Source organism: Arvicola amphibius, chromosome 1, assembly GCF_903992535.2.
Source record: "Arvicola amphibius chromosome 1, mArvAmp1.2, whole genome shotgun sequence".
Taxonomy (NCBI): domain Eukaryota; kingdom Metazoa; phylum Chordata; class Mammalia; order Rodentia; family Cricetidae; genus Arvicola; species Arvicola amphibius.
The window spans coordinates 30,763,139-30,787,983 of NC_052047.1; the positions used below are offsets into that span (position 1 = coordinate 30,763,139).

At 43.4% G+C, this 24,845-nt stretch overlaps 1 protein-coding gene across 1 annotated transcript; it reads left to right on the top strand.

Annotated features, from left to right (window-relative positions):
- The first annotated feature begins 4,952 nt into the window (after positions 1-4,952).
- On the top strand, positions 4,953-18,820 carry Cnga1 (cyclic nucleotide gated channel subunit alpha 1). Its single transcript, XM_038309552.1, has 8 exons — positions 4,953-5,071; positions 5,803-5,901; positions 7,285-7,347; positions 11,071-11,112; positions 11,202-11,312; positions 11,839-11,946; positions 14,027-14,133; positions 17,406-18,820. Exons 1-8 carry the CDS (start codon positions 4,965-4,967, stop codon positions 18,818-18,820), a joined length of 2,052 nt encoding a protein of 683 aa, XP_038165480.1. The 5' UTR covers positions 4,953-4,964.
- Positions 18,821-24,845: the final 6,025 nt, after the last annotated feature.

Consider the following 24,845-nt stretch of genomic DNA (forward strand, 5'->3'; position numbering starts at 1 on the left):
CTACTGTCTGCTTAGTTTCTGGCACTTCAGTAAAGTGAAGTCAAGAGCCTTCAAGCTTTTGCTTGAGATTAAAGGATTGGGTGCCCTCAGCTTCCTAACTTAGCTTTGTGCAAGGCTTGGCTTGTGCGTTTGGGAAGAATGAAAAGAATACCTAGAAAGAGTAATCTGTTGCCATAGTCACTCTCTGGGAGCGGGGTGGCTCCAGGTACTGAGTTCATAGTGTCTGCCTGTGATGTTACTCCAAGATCTATCTGCCTTGCTCTGGGAGCAGTTAGCTACCATGGGCGGAGCTGCTTCAGGTTCCTATTTGACTCATCAATGTTACCAAGGCTACCAATCCATACCACACCCCGGCCTACAGCTCATCAAGACTGAAGCAACACAGCACTTAGGAAGTCCCACCCTAGTATACATTGCCCAGTGCCAGGGTAGGCTTGTGGGCTAAGAGCACAACAACCATCCAGCCATGGGTGGTGCCAGCTAGAGCAGAATTCTGTGAGACGTGAACCAAGTATCATTTCCGTAATAACAATAAATATAGAGAGTAGAGGAATGGCTCCGCAGTTAAGAGTGCTTGCTGTTCTTGCAGAGGCCCCAGGTTTGGTTCCCAGCACGCTAGCAGGTGGCTCCCAACTATCTGTGGTCCCTGTTCTCAGAACTGGATGACCTCTGGATTCTGCAGGCCCCTGCTATACATGTTATACGTAAACTCATGCAGGTAGACACACAAAAGCACACCTTTCAACATTTTACAATTTTTGAAATATTTTTAATTGAAATAGAATTACGTCACTTCCTTCTCCCTCCAGACCCTCCCAGTTACCTTCCCTTGAACCCCCCTCATGCCCCTCAAGTCAATAACCTCTTTATCTTTGATTATATTTGTGTGTGTATAGATAGAACCTGATGAATCCATTTTTGTTGCTTGTGTATACATACTTTCAAGACTGACCACTATGCGTTGGACGACTAGGAAGAAGGCTCACCTCTGGGAGAGGCTAGTTCTCCTTCTTCCAGCAGCCAATAGTTGCTCGTAGTTATTTGTCTGGAGGTAGAGGTGCCATGCTAACATGTCCATTGATACTACTATTGTACAGTCATGTTTATGGAGCCATTTCTAGAAGAGACTATCTCACAGCAGGCTTCCTGCTATTCTGGCTCTTCAAAATCTTTCCACCTCCTCTTCCCTGATGTCCCCTGAGCCATATCTGTAGGACCTGTGATGTATATGTAGGTATTGGGGTTGGACTCCCCATTATCCATTGATTTCAGCATTGTGTCCAGTTGCAAACACATACTTTTTTAAATCATAAAAAGTAAATACAAATTGTGGATCTTTCTTCATAACTTATGTTTTCTCTGAAAGTTAAAATAACTAAAATAATGAATTACATTTTAGTACAGAGGACTTGGTGCAGGACTGGTACATTTATATTTTAAGAAGCTTTAGTATATGCTAAATATTATGATTGACAGTTTTGGATAAACTTTCCTCAAAAGTGCACATGGCCAAGGGTCCAAGCACCTCAGAACCTGTGTATTAAGATGCAGACACAGAGAACTATGGGAACAAAAATGTGAGATGAATTCTCTCCACCCCCCAAAAAAATTACTGAAGTCATCACAGAGGGGATAGAGGAATTGGTTTTTGATCAGCAAGTAAGATTCTTTCTGGGAAAGCAATGAAGAGTTCATGTTACAGGGGGCTGGAGAGGTGACTCAGTAGTTGAGTACTTTTTACTCTTGTGGAGGACTTGGTTTCAGGTTCCAGCACCCACATGGCAGCTCACAATTGTCTGTCACTCCAGGAGGTCCTATCCACTTCTGATCTTTGTATGTTCCTGCATACATGTTGTATACATATACACACTCAGGCATATACATACACATGCATGCACACACACACACACACACACACACACACACACAATCAATATTGGAAAAGAATTCATGTTACGGGAGCAGCGTGATCATAAATGTAAACATGCCTGCCGTGTACACTGTCAGGTGTACAATGTAGAGAAATGAACAAAGCTGATCAAAGCTCCTAGATTTTGGATACCTCAGTATGATTTCTGTCCAGTGAGAGCAGTTCTACAGCTACCAGAACATTCCTAGGATGAAGGAAGGGTATTTCCTCATCACTGTTATCTTTAGCTGTATGTGCTTAGGGTGTACATGAGCACATGCGTGTATGTATGTATGTGCTTAGGGTGTACATGAGCACATGCGTGTGCATGGAAGGTGCAATGTGGGGAGGTCAGAGGTTGACACTGGGTGTCTTCCTCAATTACTCTCCACTCAGTGAGTCTGGAAGTTTCTGATTTAACAAGTCTGGCTGACGAGAGAGCCCCAGGGATCCTGCTGTCTCTGTCTTGTCAGCACTGGGATGGCAGGCACGCATCGCCATGCAGCAGCATTATGTGCACTCTGAGGAATCAAACTCAGGTTTCCACGGTTGCATAGAAACCATATGACCACCAAGCCATCTGCTGGCCCAGCCTCATCTTTCTTTGACTTTCTCCTCATGCTTGTCTTAGTTGAAGGTTTCTATGGCTGTGAAGAAACACCGTGGCCAAAGCAACTCGTATAAAGGAAAACATTTCATAAAGGGTGGCTCGTTTACAGTTGATGAGATTCCTTCCTTTATCATCATGGCAGGCAGCACGGAGGCATGCAGGCTGACGTGGTGCTGGCTGTATCTTGATCATAAGGCAACAGGAAGTAGACTAAGACACACTGTGTAGTATCCTGAGCATAAAGAAACCTCAAAGCCAGCCCCCACAGTGACACACTTCCTCCAACAAAGCCACACCTCGTAATAGTACCACTCCCTATGAGATTATAGAACCCAATTATATTCAAACTCCCACACTTGTGAACTTGGGACATACTTTGTAATGATTTTTGGTCCTTCAATAAATGACCTATGAGTGCATCTAAGGAAAAAATATTCTGATTGTCTTGAAAGTTCAGACTAACAAAACTTTGCAGTAAATTATAGAAAATATTATGCATATCTTCAAACAGCAGCAGAAAAGTTTGGCCACTAACATTCTATTTTATTATGTCTGTGTATGTGGTGTATGTATGCATGATTGCATGTGTATATTACTATGTGCATGTCCATGTATGGGTGAACATATATGTGGAAGCCAAAGGTTGATGCCAGGTTCCTTTCTTGATCTCTTTCCACCTTATATATTGACTCAGAGTCTCTCCCCTGAACCCAGACATCATTAATTTATCCTGTCTAGCTAACCAGTTGATAGGGATCCTGTCCCTGTCTCCCAAGCTCTGGGATTACAGATTCCAAGCCTGCCTGGCACTGGGTTCCAGGAGCCTAATCCAGGTCCTCATGCTAACATGGCAAGTACTTTATCTATTTACCAAGCCCTCTCCCCACAACCAATGTTACTCTTATATTTTCTCCAAATCATAAAGTCTGGATGATGCATCAGCCTTTCTTTCCCTCTCCCACTTCTCCATCTTCCTTCTTGCTTGCCTTTTATATATTCACCTTCTAATCTCCTCCCTGACTCTGATTTTGACAGTGTTTTCCAGCACTCTGTGTACTGACAGTTGAGAAAAAAATTTGGTCATTTTCAAACACTAGATGGCACACCAGTTCTTCCCTGCCCCCTTCTCTTCCTCTTCTCCTTGGGGAACCAGGACCTAACGGTTATTGTAAAGCTTGGGGTAACGGGCTCCAGACTGAGTTCCAAGCATGGTTTCTAAGCAGATCTAGAGGCTGCTCATTCTACTACATTCTTCCCAGTACAAACTGAACACCTGGTTCTTAGGACCCAAAGAACTGGTGACTGACTGGCCAAGGATTTCTGCCTTAGAAAACCCAGGGGTCCCCTTGCCTATTCCTTTTGTTGTTGTTTGTTTGTTTTTGTTTTTGTTTTGAGACAGGGTTTCTCTGTAGCTTTGTTGCCTGGCCTGGAACTCGCTTTGTAGACCAGGCTGGCCTTGAATTTATAGAGCTCCACCTGCCTCTGCCTCCCAAATGCTGGGATTAAAAGCACGTGTCACCACCACCTGGCCCCTTGCCTCTTCTTGCTGACTGTTGTTGATTTTTTAAATCTCAGTTCTGCTTTCCAAGTATCATAAATGCATATATGACTGTGTAATCCTCAAAGACACTGAGAATCTGAACTGCACAGGACTCTGGGACATGCAGGTATTTTTTTTTTTTTTTTTGTTCTGTCTTGGTGGACCACAAAAGCACATCATAAGTGGAGAGGATTGGATGCTGTGGACCAAGAGAGAGGACTGGATGCTGTGGGTCATTCCCTGTATTTAACACCCAACAACTGTTTCAAAAACCCTTGTAAATTTACCAAATTTTAATAACGTCTGAGGAAAAGTTATGCGAGTAGAGTAGAGTTGTTAAAATGTAACAGCAAGATTTAGGGCTAGAAGTAGAACTCAGTGGTAGAGAGCATGTCTACCATGTGTGAGGCCCTAGGTTCTATTCACAACATCAAAGAAACAATAGCATGTACCCATGACAGAAAACGAAACAAGATTTGTTCAATGAGCAGCTGTTCCTTGAATGTCTACTATATGCCAAGCACCCTGCCACTGCAGCAGAGTTCTCTCCAAAGCTTACAGCGTAGCTGTGAGGATGGAGAATATGGTGGTTTAGTATGTGAGGGAATTATTCCAGTGGGTGTACATTGCTGTCGCCGAGAAGCAGGGACATGGTTAGTTTACTTCGGGATGAGGAGTCCTTGCATCGGACTCGAGAGATGGCTAGCACCTGCCTAGACTCAGTTGCAGGGGTCACGGGCAAAGGCACGGAGGTGTGGAACAGCATGGTTCAGTTGAGGAACCACAGCCTGGACATGTTTTCCTCCTCAGTAGAGCTGTGTTGTCTCAGCCCAGCCCCTGATGTGTGAACATAAAAAAGTCTTCTCATTAACCAGTCTTGTTTCTTTTCAGACCTTAACCTCACCATGAAGATGAATATTATCAACACGTGGCAGTCCTTTGTAAGAATCCCCAATGTGATCGTCCCTGCTACTGGACAGGAAATCCGGCGGATGGAAAACGGAGCATGCAGGTGAAGCTATGCTCCTTCTCACGCGTTATTAATGCAAGCACAGTTTTTGTTTTAACTTATCTAGGCTTGATTTCAATTTAGCTTTGTAATTTGTATTCTTAAAATTCATAATCTATCTAATTTAGTGAATGTATTTATACTCTGAATCAGCAAAGCTTGTCTATCTCATGAAGACTGTTATGGAGGGTCATTTATGGAAGCACCTATTAAGTGACTATGGTGAATACTTCTTTGCTCACAAATAGGGTCTTTCCCCATGGGAAATATAAAATCCAAATAGATGATGTTGCTATACATCAATGTGAAAAGGTATATAGAATATGAAATCTAACAATATAATTTGATAGGATGATTTGAAATAGTTACCCTTAAATGACTAGACTGTGTGTGTGTGTGTGTGTGTGTGTGTGTGATAGAATTTTCTTTTAATAGAAGGAAATATCAGGAAGTGGTAGTTCATTCATATGTATGAAATAATCTAAAATTAGGTACTATTGGATAAACATTGATGTTGACAGTCGCGATGAAGATCTGGAGAGTGTATTCCTAGCAATCTCTGGGCGCACACTCTATAAAATGCTATGCTCCCACCTATTCTAACCATACATGTGTGTGGGTCTGAAGTGGGGGGGAAAGAGATGGAGTGGGGGCTCACCTGGATGACAGGTGGGCTTCCTCTGAGCCCGTTAGAACACGAATCCTATTCACCTTTGCTTCCCTTTGAATGGCAGCTCCTTTTCTGATGACAACAATGCCTCTCTGTCTGAAGCAGAGAGTGAGGACTCTTTCTTTAGAAATGGCTCACACAGAAGGCGAGGACCATCCCAGAGGTGAGCAGGGCTGTCTCCCCTCCGGAATGCGTCTTTTAAATATCACTGGAATGAAAAGCCTCCTGTTCCTTCTATGGAGTGGCTTGACCCATGCTCTTGTCAATGAGACACTTTGCAAGATCTCATGAGTACCTTGCTATTTCTGTCCCTTACCTTTGCCCTCTTTTGGAAAGCTACTGACATTTAATTATTTATGACCCCAGGGTTCCCAGCCATAAATATTCCCTGTCATGTTCCCTGAAACTAATGCCTGTTCCTCAGAAACTTGCCCCAATTCCTCCCTTGACCTGAGCCTGCTAGGGTCCCGATTAGTGAGACATTGAGTAGGAGAACTGGGGATTGGGAGATAAAGATGAGGAAAAAGAGAAGACAAAGCAATAACTGGGACCAGGCGGCATTGCGTAAACTGATGACTTATGCTGAGCAGCTTTAAGAAGTATGGCTTTATATATACTATTTGCGAGGAGAAAATGGCCAAGGGTAGCAGACAGCTAAATCTGACAGCGTTACCAAAGAGAATACATCTCACACAGATGCCTCAGGACTGATCATCACAGCCCAGGAGGAAGAGCTGGGTCTTCAGAATCTACAATCTTGACTCCTTCGAGGCCCTGGCTCCAGTCTCAGTCTGGCCTTGCCAAATGTGTTCCTGAACAACAAAAGAGAACTAAAGTTGCCTTTATCTTATCATCAGGGCCTCTTAGAAAGTCTTGGGTGGGTCTGGGTCCCCACATTTCCTCGATTTCCTGCTTCTTTTGAATTCCTTCTTCAGGGTCCTGGAGAAGCTGCATACGAGAGGGTGGGCTATCATTCTCTAAACTGCTAGATCTGGCAGAGCCTGCTCCCAGGAAATAAAATGTGAAATTAGAAAAAGTATAATGCCCATACAGGAAGTAAACCAGTCATGCTCAAGTATAGACCCTGAAGCCATTGAAATTGAAGGAGTCTAGTATAGCAGGGATCAGGGTTTCCAATCCTATGCAATGTATTTTATTCTTTGTTATCATTTTCCCTCTTTTTATTTCTTCCTTTGCTAACTCTAGCTTTCCACTTATTTCTTTGAAGTATTTATTCCTCCTCTTCTGTCTTCTCTGACTATCTGGGGTCTTTTGGTGGAAGTCGGTGCCATCTTAGCTCACTCCAGGCCAGAGATGATGCTAACTTTTGGTATGCACCTTAACCAACAGTCATTGGCTAACCACTTTGGGTCAGTGCACTAGCTTCTGGCAAGCTGTGTGTCACAGAAGCTCTGTACATCTTAAATAGTAACCTGGGCAATGTTATGAAGTGAGCAGGAAACTGTAAGTCATTTGATGTTTAAGGCAGCTTGCTGACCATGAGCAGGGTGGTCACTGTGCTCTCTCTGTGTTTTTCCTCTTCCAGGGAGCAGTACTTGCCAGGCACTATGGCTCTTTTCAATGTTAACAACAGCAGCAACAAAGACCAGTAAGTACATCTATGAAGGAAAATGAAAACAAGTAAAAATAACTAGCAGTATCTGCATTTGAGATATAGCTAATACTTAGTGCTTGAACTAATTTAACAGAGGTGACCTTCTATTATTTTTCTGTTTGCTTGTCTGTTTGTTTATATATTGTTTCTATCTGGAAAATGCAACTGTTCCCTATTAAAAGTAACATGTATATATTTTACTCATTTACTTGGATATGGTTTTTAAAAGGTTCATGTTATATATGCAATTGCCCTTCCTTAGGACAGAATGGATGCCAAAGGTCACACAACACTGAACCCGTGTACCTTGGGCCACATTCTTCAGGAGACAGCCTCTGAGGTAGAGGTCTGTGTGCAGATATTTCTGGGATGTGCCCTTGGCATGACATCCAGAAGGGAGTGAGGGTGACAGAATTAATTGGGCAGAGCGAGATGCTGATTTCAGAGAAGAGGTTTGCTCTTAGGGGAGTTTTTGGCATCCGTATGTGCTTTCATCATCCTCAGGTGACAGAACTGGGCCTTTGCAGTCACACGGAGTCATCCCATGAGAGCGGCCCCAGGAAGCTGGGAGATAAATTTCAGAATGGTAGTGGTTTCCTTGTTCTAGGCCTTCCTTCCGGGGGCAAGGAGAAGCTGGGTTATCAGCAATTAAATGTTGGTGCATTGAGAATGAATACCTGAAACCTATGTGTAATTGTAGCCTCACAACCCAGCTGTGCCCTGCTCAGATCCACTCTTTTAAAGGAAAATCCTGGGGCTGCCCTCTCCCAGGTTTCTGGGTGTTCTTTTGTCCTGTTCAATCTTGTAAGTGGAAGGTCAATGGGATGCAGAAAGATCTCTGACAACTTTAGATGTTTCTGAGGTTTACACAGAAACCCCTTATCCTCTTTTATTCATTCTAGAGCCCTCTCATCGTTGTGCAGAGTTTCTCCCTGTCTAGGGAAATGCAGACATGTAGCTAATCACCATGCCTTCCCTGGGATGTGGCTACTAGACTTGTCCATCCACCATCAAAGATGGGCTGGGGAATTCCAAAAGATGCCATCATGGATCATGTGCCCGTCAGTTACTTTTCTGCCTTTTCATTACATAACAGCAGTGCTGCCTACTTTGGTTCATCAGCATCATAAACTTTCCAGTCTGGTGATTCTTCTCTGCCAATTGGTTTCTTGGAACGAGGAGTCGAAAGTGGCCAGGGACTAGTCATAGATTAATATTTAATAGGACTGTAACTGTTCTCTTTGGCAGAAGTGTAGATGATCTCTCATCAAATGAGGACCTCTAGAGTCACAAAACCTTGATGTGCAGGGTTGGGAAGTGTACTTTCCCTAATTAAGTACCTTAGTTCCTAGGTCGATTCATTCTATTCATGTGTAGGTGTAGAGCACCACCTAATGACCGACCAGTCTTTTCTCATGCACAAGTATCCTGGATTATAGTAACTCACCTTCAAGAAATCTGCACTCCATGGCAACATTTCAGTGGTGCCTTCTGAAGCTCACTCCATACCTGTACCACGTCAGACACTTCTGAGTGGAGTAGGCATACCATAGGACCATTAGATTCCAAACTCAGTATCTGTGCGGGCTACTTTTCTGTCAACTTGACACAAGCTAGAGTCAGTAGAGAGGAGGGAGCCTCAGTTGAGAGAATATCTTCATAAGATTGGCCTGTAGGGGGGCTGGAGAGATGGCTCAGAGGTTAAGAGCATTGCCTGCTCTTCCAAAGGTCCTGAGTTCGATTCCCAGCAACCACATGGTGGCTCACAACCATCTCTAATGGGGTCTGGTGCCCTCTTCTGGTGTGCAGGCATACACACAGACAGAATATTGTATACTAAATAAATAAATAAATAAATAAATAAATAAATATTAAAAAAGAAAAAAAAAAGATTGGCCTGTAGGGTATTTTTTTACTTCGTGATTGATGGGCGAGGGCCAAGTCCATTGTGGGTGGTGTCATTACTGGGCTGGTGGTGCTAGGTTCTGTAAGAAAGCAGACTGAGCAAATCATGATGAGCAAGCCAGTAAGCAGCACCCCTCTATGACTTCTGTATCAGATCCTGCATTCAGGTTCCTGCTCTGCTTAAGTTCCTGTCCTGACTTTCTTTGGTGAATAAGAGTGATGTAGAAGTGTAAGCCCAATAGACCCTTTCCTCCCTCTCTTGGTTTTGGTCATGGTGTTTCATTATAGCAATAGTAACCCTAACCAAGGCAGTATCCAACGCCACTTTTCTTTTTCTGTAAAGTAGACCCGAAATGATGCTACATAGCAGTCTGTATAGGTGGGTCATACTTTAGAAACGCCTACACAGTGATACTGGTCAACTTTGTGGCAAAAAGCAATATATACCACGATATAAATCAGGTTAGTATCAAAAGATTTGATGTCTTTTCTCTGTTGACAAGGATCCAACACAGTTAATTTGCCATCAAGTGACTACTCTCCTTAAGGGTTAAGCATGGAAGTCATGTTATAACAGCGGTGCTACCTACATAATCCAAATGCCCTGTAACTAAAGGTAAGATGTTCAACATCAGCTATAGTGAGCAGGAGGCCATGTGCTGTACCCAAACATGGCTTTTATTTTTTGTTGTCACGGACGCTGTATTTTTAACTATATTGTGCCAGCATGTAGATGCCCCATGGAGGCTGGATTTATCAGCTAGCTGAATCCTTCAGTCTACTTGGTTGTTCCCTTACCTGGGATACAAGGATTTTCAAACGTTGTGCCCATGAATCTATTAGTCTACCTTTCCTCTAGAACTGCTCTGCCTGATCATTCAGTCCTTTTCCCATATAGGTCCTTAGCCAAACAGTTAAGGCATTTGCGAATCTTCAGGTATCCTTAAGTTAGCCATACTTTTCCCATAGAGAGTGAGTGACTGAATGGTACTTGAAGCTGTGTCACTGGGGAGATTGACTACACCACTGCATTTCCAAACCACTTGTAGAGAGGTTCATCGTATAAACATAGCCTCCTTGGGGTTGCCAACCCAACCCATCTACGATCTACTCCTAAGAAAAGCCCTTCCTACAGGGCTTTTTCCTTGTTTCTTAATAATTGTCCCCTTTGTTTCTAATTGTGGCTAGGGAGAAGAAAGAAGTGGTGATCCTTCGGGAAACATGGTGTGCTTAGCCACCTTCTCAGCAGCTTACATCTTCCTTATGGTTCATGTTGCGTCTCAGATCTCCTGCTTGATCACATTCTGGGTTAATGTCCAACCTCATGACCTGATTGAATGACCACAGAGCTATTTACCACTCACGGGGAAAAAATGCTGCCAACAAGATTATTCCCTTGAAAAAGAATTTATGGCATTTTCTTGAGATTCTCGATGTTTTAGATTAAATATATATGTGAACAGTATCAAGAACTTAAAGTCAAAGAAAAACATTACTTTCACATATTAGAATTCTGGAAGTATACTCATTCGGAGACTTATTTATTTAAAGTTAGTGAGGTTTTTTTGTTTGTTTGTTTGTTTTTTACACATTTTACTTACTCTGTCTTGTTCAACTTTTGTTTTCTGTTAACCTGGACATGTTTGACTTATCTGTCTGGATACCTGTTTGCTTCTGGCCACTGTTTTAGTTTCCAAGTACCATGGCAGGACTTTGACTGCAAGGCTAAGAATTCTTGCTCAGTGGAAAGGAAAGTAGAAAGAAACTGAGGTTGAATGGTGTGATCATGTGACAAATGCTGTTTTTCTTTAGAGACCCAAAAGAAAAAAAGAAAAAGAAGAAGGAGAAGAAGAGGTAAGCCAGACTTTGCATGAATGGCTCTAAATGTTTTTCTGCCCGTGCGTTATTTGCATATGGTAACAATACATACTCAACTTTTCCAGCAAGGCAGATGATAAAAATGAAAATAAGAAGGACCCAGAGAAGAAAAAGAAGAAGGAGAAGGAAAAGGAGAAGAAAAAGAAGGAGGAGAAAGGCAAAGACAAGAAAGAAGAGTAAATAGTTTTTACTGACATTGGAAACAGACATGAGCTTGCAATGGGTTTTAGATGTAGGTAAAATTTCCCGAAGCGTAGGGAAAGCTTTGTAGCAAAAAGCTCCAGGGGAAGACCAATGTCCTTAAATAAGAACAAACATTTTGTATAAATTGTTCTCAAAAGAGATTTAAAACTTTCTTCTAGGTTCCCTAAAATTAGCAAGTATAAATTTTCTAATTAAGGATTTTTGTTGTGTTGGGTAATTCTCCCCCACAAGCATCGCTGCGGAAGAACTTCCCTCTAAATATTCAGGATAATGATCATTGGGTACCTAGGAGCACATGAGTCTATAAAGACCAAAATAAAATCCTAGTAATCTCATCAACGCTTTGGAGCAGTCTCTACTGTCTGACAAGTATCCCAAAGCCACGATACTTTTGGCAACAGCACAATCATGATTGATTGACATACCATATTTGATATGATAAATTTCACATATGCTTGTTTCTTAATAATTGTCCCCTTTGTTTCTAATTGTGGCTAGGGAGAAGAAAGAAGTGGTGATTATTGATCCTTCGGGAAACACGTACTACAACTGGCTGCTTTGCATCACCTTACCTGTGATGTACAACTGGACAATGATTATTGCAAGGTTTCCATATATATTTTCTGTGGATATCAGAACACTTAGAAGCCTACTGCCTACATACTTTGACCTGGGGTTCTTGGAGCAATCTTCTCTACTACATTTTGGGAAACGTGGCTGAATCATTCTCAGTGTGTTTACCTGAGGTCAGGGTGTCTTTGATTCTCAACATGCGTGGACACACAGTCCTGGGATGGGATGGGGAAGAGAGTAGAAGTGTTCTTTTAAACTTCTAATTGCTCAGTCATGGGATTCGGACACTAGGAGAAACTGTAATTCTCGGTCTATTAATAAAATAATAATAATAATAATAATAACAATAATAATAATAAAATAATGCCCATAATGGAAAACAATGAAAGATCTGGTATCTTTTAGAAACATCTCAGTTGTTCAAGATTAGGAACATTTTTCCCTGAAACTTTTTGGGTACAGACAGGAAATACAAGCTGTTAAGAATATTTCCTAGCCGGGCGGTGGTGGCGCACGCCTTTAATCCCAGCACTCGGGAGGCAGAGGCAGGCGGATCTCTGAGTTCGAGGCCAGCCTGGTCTACAAGAGCTAGTTCCAGGACAGGCTCTAGAAACTACAGGGAAACCCTGTCTCGAAACCCCCCCCCCCAAAAAAAAGAATATTTCCTAACGCAAGCTCCCTGCTGATGCAAAATGCCCAATCAAGCCAAATCAAAACAAGCCAAATTAAGAAATATCCTGGTTTAATGGGAGTTCTGCACTCTCGGGTAGCCCCGAGGGGCTGCAAACGCGACCATGGGGAGGGAGGAAAAGGGACCCTGTGTTCCTCTTTTGGGAGCTCATTTAAATACCCTGGGGAGTGGTCCTGACCAGGAGGGGTCAGGACCTGGCCTGCTGGGATTTGGAGTCCAGAGTGCTAAATCTCAGGGTCAGGGGGCTAGGATAAACTGAAGGGGCTGGGGCCTAAGCTCCCAACTTAACACAAGCTTTGTGATCAATGAATTTCACCCCGTGATATTTGACTTTAGCTTCAAGCTATTTATTCTTTTATGCATATATACGGGATGTGTGTGTGAGGGTGCACATGCACATGTGTGCATATGTGTGTGGAGGCCAGAGGTCAGCCTTGTGTGTTCTCAGGATGCTCTGTACCTTGTGTTTTGAGGTAGGGGTTCTCGCTGACCCGGAACTTGCCAATATGACTAGACTGGCCACAGTGAAACATGGGGCCATGCTCCTCTCTGCTGCTCTGGAGCTAGGATGACAAGCGTGTGCCAACATGACAGTCGTGTTGTCGATGTCACGCTTGTTAGTGTGGGTTCTGAGGACTGAACGCAGATCCTCACGCGAGCACCTTGTCAGTGGAAGGATCGCCAGCTGAAACAACGTATTCGTTGGTGGTGGTGGTAATGGCTTTCGAGACAGGATTTTTCTGTGTAGCCTTGGCTGTCCTGGATATCTCTCTCTCTCTCTCTCTCTCTCTCTCTCTCTCTCTCTCTCTCTCTCTCTCTCTCTCTCTCTCTCTCTCTCTCTCTCTCTCTCTCTCTCTCTCTCGCACGCGCGCGCGCGCGCGCGCGCGCGCGCGCAGGCTGGCCTTGAATTTAGAGATCCTCCTGCTCTGCTTCCCAAGTGCTGGGATTAAAGGCGTGAGCCACCATGCCCAGCTAATTCTTTTCTCTTTTTCGGTTTATTTAACTTTATTTTATGTGCATTGGTGTGAAGGTGTCAGATCCCCTGCAACTGGATCCTCAGACAGTTGTGAGCTGCCATGTGGGTGCTGGGAATTGAACCCAGGTCCTCTGGAAGAGCAGTCAGTGCTCTTAACCCCTAAGCCATCTCTCCAGCCCCAGCCCAGCTAATTCTTATCGAATGTCTGTCAATACAAATCCAACTAGTATTGATGGAAAAAAAAATGTTAGAATTCAGAAATATGAGGAAATGAATCCTTCCCATGAAAGGAATGATTTGGAAAATCTGTGATTGACCAAATGCATTCTAAAAACCCCGTTTAGTCTTAGCATGTTGTATGACTCATCACAAACAATATACACAAAGGGGCTTTTTATTTCAATTCATCTCCATGTCATTTTTTAATGCACGTCTTTCTTTTATAGAGCATGTTTTGATGAACTCCAGTCTGATTACCTAGAATACTGGCTCATTTTTGATTATGTATCAGACATAATCTACGTTGTTGACATGTTCGTACGAACAAGGACAGGTACGTGTGATCTATTTTGGGTCATCTGAAATTTCTTGCTTTTATCTCTACTATATAGTAATGAAATTTCCACACCCAGCTGTTCTTCAAGGTAAACTCACACCTCAGTTGAAAACATGAGTAACGTGTTCCCCCTCGCTGGCTTAGGTCACTCCAACTGATCCAGAAAGATGTTGCTAGGACACCTTATCTTTTTTAACCTTTTTTTTTTTGTATATGGGTGCTTTGCCTGCATATTTGTCTGTGCACCATGTGCATGCAATACCAGAGAAGGCCAGAAGAGGGTGTCAGATCCCCTAGGCCTGGAGTTACAGATTGTTGTGAGCTACCATGTGGGTGCTGGGGATTGAACTCAAGTCCTCTGGAAGAGCAGCCAGTACTCTTACCCTCTGAGCCATCTCTCCAATCCCCTAAGTAATCTTCTGAGTGTGGATTAGTGGTTTTTCCTTCATTGTCTTAGTTATTGGGTTTATGCCAGGCAGAAGAATTAAAGAACAGAAACAGTCAGTCTCTGTGGGTAAAGGGCAATTTCTGCCACATATGGAGATACTTTAAAAGGGCACAAAGAAAAGTGTCACTGCTTTCCAGAAGCCTCTTAATAGAGATTTTCCAGGAAATATAAACGTTGTGGTTCACAGTGGTGTATCGTTAAGTAGGGTTTACCATCCCCTGCCTCTCTACCTATAGTGTGTTTAATAAGCAGGTGTAAAGTGTCTTGTTTTCACACTGCCCCCCACTGTAAATGCTACCATTACACACAGCATAGAAGCCTCTAAGGGTCGCTGAAAGCTTGCTCTCTAGAGGTCAGTGCAGGGCTCAGCTTCCGGAGCTTGCCTGTCACTTTGGTAGTCACTGTAGGATAAGAAACAAACTCCCTTTCAGACACAAGGCTTCAGCATGCACGCGAGGCCCACAGGAACAGCCTAGAAGAGAAAATCTTAGGTGATGAAGGACAGCCTGCAGGACAAGAGCAAGAAGGGCAAATGTAGTCTGAAGGGAGATTGATGTTTCATGCTGAAGGTGAAAAGCGTGTTCATGAGAAACAGTGTGATAACGGGGCAGGTGCCCACACTTCTGAGAGCAGGCCTAGGATTCTACCAAGGAGTATCTGCAATGTTTGCTACAATGTCATTGGTTCCGAAGCTAACGAGAGTTAGTGAGACCCTGCAGGTTACCGACTGGGCCTGATAAGGCTTTTCCTTACTTCAGGTGTCAGGCACACTGCAGGAAGCAAACACCTGTATTTTGAGATCTGTATTTTGTTTACAGCCATCTTAAGTTCACAAGTAAGATATTCACCTTTGCAGGCAAGTTCCGGACCTAGGACATTAGCCTAGTGAGACCTGCAGGCACCAGGCTTTTAGCAAACATTAGCATTTTCCTTTGTTAGTCAACAATCACAGACCCACAGTATTTACCTATCAGCTGGGGATGTCTCCAGGCCTGAATTCCAGCAGACCTGACACACCTCCCCTTCCCTTTGCCTGACGGCTATGTAACAGCTTCTGAGGATATAATAAACGGCGGTTTGATCAGAAATACTGTCTTGCTGTCACTTCTCATGCCTCTTGCTCTTCCATTTCTCTTCCATAGGTTTATCAGGGACCACCGTTCGCATCCCACTGGCCGGGATAGCACACGACACAACCCGCATTTCTGATAACTCCTCAGCTTCAGCTATTGGCTAGCATAGCTCACCAAACCAAAAAACAAAACTAGAAACAAAACCATTTTCTAGTTTATCCTATTAATAAAGGATGTAATAAAAGAGGTGAACCGGCAGATGCAGAGGTACGGAGGGCAAGTGTGGAAGGGTTTGAGAGCAGGAGCTGTTGCCCTCACGGAATTGGGCTATGACACCCTTCTAACATCCTACATCTGCTCTCTCACTTGGATGCTCTCTGATCACCAATGCTGTGGGACCCTCACCCCTCATTCCCAAAGGGGTGAGAAGAAATTTCCTAGCAGAATGTTTTCCCAGGAAGATAGTGGCCTCCTCTCCCACCAGGGAGATTTTGAGCACAAGGTCACTTTGCTCAGCCCAGCCAGCCACCTGGTACAGGCTGATAAAGATGGCCTAACTCAAGAACAGTGGCCTTGCTCTAAAAACAAGGAAAAGGCTGACTTAACAAAATGGGAGGGAACAGAAGTCCTTGTACCCATGCCAAAGCAGCTTCAAAGATTCTCTTTGTAATTATGCCTTTAAAAGCTTACCCCACAGAGGAGATACAACTCCTCTCTCTACCTCGTGGTAACGGGGATGGAGATGAGTTCCAAACACGTTTGTATTATGCTGATTAAACCTTGCTTATTACAGTCTAGGCCTCTCTGATGGTCTCTCTGGGGGTCGTAATCTGGGCACAACAAAGCCAATGATCTTTTTAGAAGGCTTTTATTGTATAGTCACAACACAATAAAGTAACAGAATTAAGTTCCTTTCCAGCATCCTCCTCCTGGAGAAAGTGGGGGTGGAGGTTAAGAACGTCAAGTCTGTAAATGTCTGTTTCTGGTGGCCAGCCCAATCTAGAAGCCTGCCAGGAGTGGCCCCACAGAACAAAGATACTTTTACCACCAAGAAATTCAGAGCACTGGAGCTCTGCTTCGGAAGCTGAGGCCTTGACCAAATATCAGAACAAAAGATACCGCTAGCATTTTGGTTTCTCAGGAAATCGTAAGGATTTTAACAGTGGAGTGTCAGAAATCGGGGACAGGAACCAAATATACAATTTATAATAATGCTGCAGAATATGAATGTGACTCATTAGAGAAATGATTTTGCCTGTGTAGCTAAAATCGTATATCAAACAATCAATTAATCAATCATTCTATCTACCTACCTACTTACCTATCTGTATATGTATTACCTTTGTACGAAAAAGTGTCATTTTTCGATTTCTACAACAGACTCTTCTATAATGACATGTAGGTTTGGTCATAGGGGTCATTCTACACCTAAAGATACATTTATTGAAAAGTATTCTTATTTTGTCCTAAACACATCTGATGAAGAGTTGCTGTAGAGGGACTGGAGAGATGGTTCAGTGGTTAAGAGCAGTGGCTGCTCTTCCAGAGGACGTGGGTTCAATTCCTAGCACCCACATGGCAGCTCACACCTGTCTAGGACTCCAGTTCCAGGGCATCTGACACCTTCTACCAACACACATAAAATACACTTAGATAAATTATTTTTTAAAAAAGAGTTACTATAGAAAAAAAAAATCACAGTGGCAGAGCAAGCAGAAACAGCCTGGCTTTTCTCTCTTCTCCTGTAGGTTATCTGGAGCAAGGATTGCTGGTGAAAGAGAAAGTAAAACTCATAGAGAAGTATAAAGCGAACTTGCAGTTTAAACTTGACGTTCTCTCAATGGTACCCACTGATCTGCTGTATTTCAAGATGGGGTGGAACTATCCAGAAATTAGGTTAAACCGGCTGTTAAGGATCTCTCGAATGTTTGAGTTCTTCCAGCGGACAGAAACAAGGACCAACTATCCAAACATCTTTAGGATTTCAAACCTTGTCATGTACATTGTCATTATTATCCACTGGAACGCGTGTGTGTACTACTCCATCTCGAAGGCTATTGGATTTGGGAATGACACATGGGTCTACCCCGATGTGAATGATCCTGAATTTGGCCGCTTGGCTAGAAAATACGTCTACAGCCTTTATTGGTCTACGCTGACTTTGACAACCATTGGCGAAACTCCACCTCCTGTGCTGGATTCTGAGTATATTTTTGTGGTAGTTGACTTCTTAATTGGAGTTTTAATTTTTGCCACCATTGTCGGTAACATAGGATCTATGATTTCCAATATGAATGCAGCCAGGGCAGAATTTCAAGCAAGAGTTGATGCTATCAAGCAATACATGAATTTTCGAAATGTGAGCAAAGATATGGAAAAGAGGGTTATTAAATGGTTCGACTACCTCTGGACCAACAAAAAAACAGTTGATGAGAAAGAAGTCTTGAAATACCTACCTGACAAACTAAGGGCAGAAATTGCCATCAACGTCCACTTAGACACGTTAAAAAAGGTCCGCATCTTTGCTGACTGTGAAGCTGGTCTGTTGGTGGAGTTGGTGTTGAAGCTACAGCCCCAAGTGTACAGTCCTGGTGATTATATATGCAAGAAAGGGGACATCGGGCGAGAGATGTACATCATCAAAGAAGGCAAACTTGCTGTGGTGGCCGATGACGGAATCACCCAGTTTGTGGTGTTGAGTGATGGCAGCTACTTCGGTGAGATCAGCATCCTTAACATCAAAGGCAGCAAGGCCGGCAACCGAAGAACAGCCAATATTAAAAGCATTGGCTACTCAGACCTGTTCTGCCTCTCGAAAGATGACCTCATGGAAGCGCTTACGGAGTACCCAGACGCCAAAACTATGCTGGAAGAGAAAGGAAGGCAGATCTTAATGAAAGATGGTCTACTGGATTTAAACATTGCAAATCTGGGCAGTGACCCCAAAGACCTGGAAGAGAAGGTCACACGAATGGAAGGCTCAGTTGACCTCCTGCAAACCCGATTTGCCCGCATCTTGGCTGAATATGAGTCGATGCAGCAGAAACTCAAGAAAAGGTTAACCAAGGTCGAGAGATTTCTGAAACCACTTATTGAAACAGAATTTTCAGCTCTTGAGGAACCTGGAGGAGAAAGTGAGCCCACAGAGTCTGCATGGGACTGAAAAGCTGGACGTCAACAGAAGCATGCACATCTCATAATCTTCATGTGCACTTGGCCAGAGACAACTGCACATCAGAAGAAAGCAGATTCATCTGGGAAATTTTTCTATGGGGAAAATGTGTGTGGCTGGATGCCATAAATCCGTTGTGCAATTCTACAATTAAAGACTCATCTAACCCCAGGATTTTTCACAGTGGGTTGTGTGCAAGGACATGGACTGATTACTATGTCTGTATCAGGATATGCTCCCCTCCATACCCCTTTTCTGTAATAATCTTTGTAAAAGCGAATCAGTATTTCATACTTTCATGTCACTTGCATTGTGGAGGAGTCTATTAAGTGTGACTGTGCACACTGTGTTTGAAATACAGTTTTATGAAGAATTAGGATGCAATAAAGTGAAACTGATTACAAATCAAGAGTAAATATGATTTATCTGGTGACTAAGAAGAAAATAGTAGCATCTCGCAGACTTCAGGACACTTGAAGGATACTTGCCTTTGTGGTAAGATAAGTCTGGAAGGGTGATTGAGGGAAACTTCTTACTGATAGAAGCATAATAAATAAGATTTTATGACAAGACAATATATGTGCACGTGAGTATTACAGTGTTTATTGACATCACGAGATGGTGTAGGAAACTTTTAATGTTACATATAAGGAGTTCTCAGAGTATTAAGGCTTGACATCAGAGACTTCTTCCTTTCCTGTCTGAGTTTTTATTTCGCTTCCTCCAAACTCACGCTGATGCTTACCTTGGACTGCTGATGGGTGTTTGGTCAAAAGCCTGAGGTAAGGAATTATGCAATTCCTTACTTACGACTCCTCTAGGGAGAGGGCTCTGGTGGGCTAAGATGCTGGTGATGGTTCAGGCTAGACCAGTGAAAGGATGCCAATGTGGAGGTTCAAGACTGGGCTCCAGATTCAACTGGGCGTTAAAAGGCAGGATAGCTCTCCGGTGATGCCCTGGCGGGTTGCAGGGTCCCCTCTCCTAAGTGCTGCAGCTGGTGAGGGGCAGGGCTAGTTCTCTTACTCTCATGATCCCAGGGCCAGTTCTCTCACCTGCCACCTTTAGCAAGGGGTGGGGGAGAGGGTGTCTTTCCCTCACCCATGCAACCACATGGCAGATGAAGGGGATGGGGTCAGGTCTTCTAGTTTCATGCCCTCAGGGTTGGCGCGCCTGGGTCACTACCAACAGGTTCAGCTCTAGTGCTGAACTGCCCTGGCGGGATGCAGGGGTTGTTCTCCCCGTGTGCTGCAGATGGTGATGGACATGCAGGTGAGCCAACCCTGAGGGTGAGAACAGGAGAGCTGACCCCATGCCCCGCCCCTTAGTATGCCTCCTATCACAATTGGGATAGAGGGCTCTGCACTTGGCCTGAGCAAAACAGTGGAGCCAGCTGGCTCTGGTGGTGTGTGTTAGTGAGCTGGACCGAGGGATTGACAGCAGAACAGGCTGTATTGGATGATTGGCCCAGGTGATGCTGAAGAGTGTGTGTGTGTGTGGGGGGTGAAAATAGGGGAAAGCTGGTAGGCTGACCAGCTGACACCTAGGCCCAGGCCCGGGGCTGTGAGTTGGCTCACCCCAACCGCACCTCATCTATGAACTGTCTGTCAGAGCACGAGAAAGGGACAAACCTACAGACCCCAAACTGTAGGATCTTCACAACAAGCGAAGTCCCTGGGGAGTCCTGGTGAGAACCCCTTATAGATGGTGTGACAGAGGATGGGGGCCTCGAATCGAACAGATGACCATGGCCATGAGCTCTGCAAATGAAGATGAAAGGACCAAATCCCTGGAAAGTGTGTGACCACAGCTGCCACAAAGAGATTCTTTTTTCCCCCTTTTTTTCCTTTTTCTTTCTTCTTTCTTTCTCAAAACTAGATTCTTTGGACATAGTATCACTTGAGCATTAGGTTCAGCTGCCAACCCAAGACAACATGGACTTAGGAAATCCAGGAACTCGTATTTTACACAAGACAGATTTTTTAAAGATATTTATTTATTTATTATGTATACAATATTCTGTCTGCGTGTATTCCTGCAGGCCAGAAGAGGGCACCAGACCTAATTACAGATGGTTGTGAGCCACCATGTGGTTGCCGGGAATTGAACTCAGGACCTTTGGAAGAGCAGGCAATGCTCTTAACTGCTGAGCCATCTCTCCAGCCCCACAAGTCAGATTTTATATTTATTTTTCATATTGAAACTCAGAGAGAGGCAAATGAGGACTGAACATTTTGTCGAATGGAAGCCTTCTCTCTGCTAGCTTGGTTACGTCTGGCCTCCACTCCCTACAGTCTGAGAAGGTGTACTGCCTGACAACGTGGGTGTAGAGCCCAGCCATGACAGGCTCACCAGAGACCACCCAGACATCACCCAGGAATGGACCATCCAAGGGGAAAGTACCCAACATACCAACAATTGTAGATAGGATCACCTGATGTCCCTTAGCTCAGCACATACCTATTCCCTTTCACCAGGACACCCTAGCAAATGTCAGCCAATCAGTGGTCCTAAACCTTAGAAATCCTTCACCCCAACCTCTGCTTTGATAAAAACTCCACTGCAACTAAGCTCGAGGCTCTCTGATTGTGCATTGGGCACATGGAGAGTCCAAGTTCAAACTTGAATGAAGGTTATTTGCTTTTATGTTCAGGACTTGGCCTTGTTTTTTTTTTTTTTAGGAGGGGAACTCCACAATCTAGACACAACAGTGGGCTGGCTCAGTAGGTGTTTGACAGGTTAGTTAGATGAATGTTTGAAACAACTTACATTAAATATGATGAATTTTTGGTATATTTTTTTGTAGCATGAAAAATAAAAACCCAGAGACAGATATTGGGGTTCAACCTGAAGATCAGAAAAGCAAAACAGTCAAGCCACTAGAGAGCTCTTACTTATATGAAATCTTCAGACTGAAAGAGCGAGTTCCTGTCTCACCCCACTTTATAGTCCTTTCTAATGCTGGGATTAAAGGCATGCACAACCACCACCTGGCCTCTATGGCTAACTAGTGTGACTTCTGGGATTAAAGGTGTGTGTTACTACTGCTTGGACTGTATTGATGTATGTGTGTCTTCAGGAACGCAGCCCGCAGCTCCACACTACACTGTATGGCTGACTAGTATGGCTGTTTTGCTTTCTGATCTTCAAGCAAACTTTATTTATTAAAATACAAATAAAATATCGCTACAATTTTGACATGAAATTCTTTAAAGAAATAGTAAAATGTTAGTTGTTAAAATTATTGTATTTTCATAAAAGTCACATTATAAATACTTTGAAATATAATCATTGTGAGTATTACTAAGTCATTTCCCAATTACATATATTTTAACCTGGTCAGAAAAATCAACCTGGCTACTTAATGTTTGTGATCATTCTCTGCCCCATCTATGGACGAACAGCTTTTCATTTCTTCTTAAATGGTAAATTTGCATTGTATATTGCAGTATTTGAATGAGAATGGCCCCCATAGGCTCTTATAGGCAATTTGGAAAGAATTAGAGGATCAGGAGGTATGCCTTTTTAGAGGAAGTTTATCACTGTGGGCTTTGAGGTTTCTGAAGCCCATACCAGCCTCAGGCTATAGTCTCTCAGCTCCTGCCTAGCTTTGAGGATGTGGCTCTCAGCTAAAGCTGCAGTGCCTGACTGTAAGCTCCCTACTATGATGATGATGAACTAAAGCCCTGAAATTGTAAGCAAGCCTTACAATTATAAGAGAAATGCTTTCTCTTAGAAGAGTCGCCTTGGTCATGGTGTCTCTTCGTAGCAACCATAAGAACAGTGACTAAGACACATGTTTATCTTTTATTTCTTTCTTCCCTGCCCCTAGTTTCCAATGAAATTGGAATTATGATTCTAGACCCAACTGGGACTAGAAAACACACAGTGGGTTAAGTTTAATATAAGGAATTTTAAAATTCTGACAAAGGAATGATCAAAAGGAAGTTACTTTATTTGGCTTTATTGTTTTATTGTGGTGCGGGTGGTCTGTCAGTGTGAGGTCTCCTTCACACTGGGGATGTCCTCCACCACTGAGTTGTCTCCAGGTGCTCTATGTTGTATTTGAAGGCTGACAGAGACGTCCCATAAAACGTGAAGTGCCCCTTTCCAACACTGGAATTCAGATCTTAACAGAAAGGGTAGAGTTCTGTCACAGGGCTAGCAGAGGAGGCAGGTGGTCTGTTCTGTATAGAGCCAGTCTATGGGGCAAGCAGGAAGGAAGCTTTCGGAGTGCTCACAAGGGCAGGTGAGAGCAAGCGGTGGAGTGGGAGTGTTGAGTGCAGGACAGCACTGGCTGAGCCGGATCTGCAGTAGATACGGTGCCAACGAGAGTCCGGAGAGAAACATCAGTGGTCGGGTGAGTGGTGGGTCAAGGTGTGAACGTGGACCGGACGACTGCCAGCTTCTGTGTTAGAGGAAAGGTATCCTGAGGCCACCCAGAGCTGCAAGGCGACTGACCTGCTGCCTTGCCGCATCCACAACTAACACCAGGAACTCACTTCATGCCTGCAATGTCTCTCTAGTGCCTTCCATTGAGACATCCTAGATGGTACTCAGGATGTTTAAGGGAGTCAGGGTCCCAGGACGTATGTACAGGATTGTGAAGAGAGAGGCAATGCATTCATAACTGGCAGTGTTTAAGTCAAGATGTATATGTAAAAGATAAACACATCTGAAGAGTGAGTATAGAAACTCTGACAAAACCAATCCAAATAAGGACAATATGTCAGTATGCCAACTAAATTGCACTGACAGATGGCTGGACAACAGGCATATCCAGGTATAATAGATCTCTAGATTTAGTTTGGAACAGTTTTTAAAAATAGAGCAATAATGAACATGTAGTGAATGGTGTAAGTCACAATACATACACGATGAGTTATCACGTCTGTACATGCCAGTGAAAGTCCTCCTCTAATCAGGACAGAACGTCTCCACACCCAGGATTACTAATTTTCACAGAGGAAGTTTTAATTCCATCAGAAGTGAGCACTAATCTGCCTTCTTACACTGGTTCAACAAGTTCATGAAAATAGAACTACAACAACTGTAACAGACTTTAATACAGATTTTTAAATATATCTCCATCTATTAAATATAAAAAATGTAAATATGTATTGTAACGTGTCCGTTACTCTCTACGGTACAGTTTGAGCTACTGTACCGTTTGGGAGCCAGGCAAGGGCCTGGAGATTAAAAGGACACACAAGAAACACCTGTCATTTGTGAGGAGATAATGCCATCTATTCAAGTTTAGGAAAACCCTAGACACCTAATAACTGCACAATGGGAATCCCCCCAGGCAGGTGGGAAATAACCAGGCCCAAGATGGAGTAAACAACGGCCCTATAGCTAACCACCAAGGGGGCAGAGGGAGCCCAGGAACAAACAGGATGTTTAGCAGGAAATTGCAACAAGATGTCTGTGGAATGGACACTTAAAAGAAATCCCACACTAGCTCAGAATTGAGAAACAGAGGGTTATTTATTTAGGGGCAAACTTACAAACTAGAATCCTCTGCTGGAACAGAGATCAGAAACCAAAATCCGCAACCAGAACAGAGGGAGAGGCCGGAAAAGAGGGTGGACGCATGCTCTGCATCAGCATATATAAGAGGCCACGCAGCAGCGGGTGGGTTACCACTAACTGTAAGACTTCCTACAGCACCTACCTCCCCTTTTGTTTAAATAAGAGAGTTCTAAGCCTAATACAAAATTATAAATAATAACAAATACATGCAATAATTATCCTATCCTAACTAGTTTAAGTCTTGTATAATAAATAACTTGGTCAAGACAAGTAACTACAACTATCTAGTTTTCAACCCCATTGAAGATTCGAGAAATGAAATATTACTTGAGTAAGCAGGAAGTGCAATCAAGCAACTTCCAAAATGTAACTGTCCTTAAGATGAACCCCGGGAGGAGGGGTAGACCTGTGGGCCCTACAATGTATAAATACATATATGCAAATTGTACACCACTGTACACATTAAACGGCGTAAGTATTAGATGTT

Excerpts from the sequence above, each read along its gene's own strand:
- Cnga1 (XM_038309552.1), top strand. The coding sequence starts at position 4,965 with ATGAAGATGAATATTATCAACACGTGGCAGTCCTTTGTAAGAATCCCC. Across the intron at positions 11,947-14,026 it reads TGGACAATGATTATTGCAAG|AGCATGTTTTGATGAACTCC; the intron begins GTTTCCATATAT and ends TTTCTTTTATAG. Across the intron at positions 14,134-17,405 it reads GTTCGTACGAACAAGGACAG|GTTATCTGGAGCAAGGATTG; the intron begins GTACGTGTGATC and ends CTTCTCCTGTAG.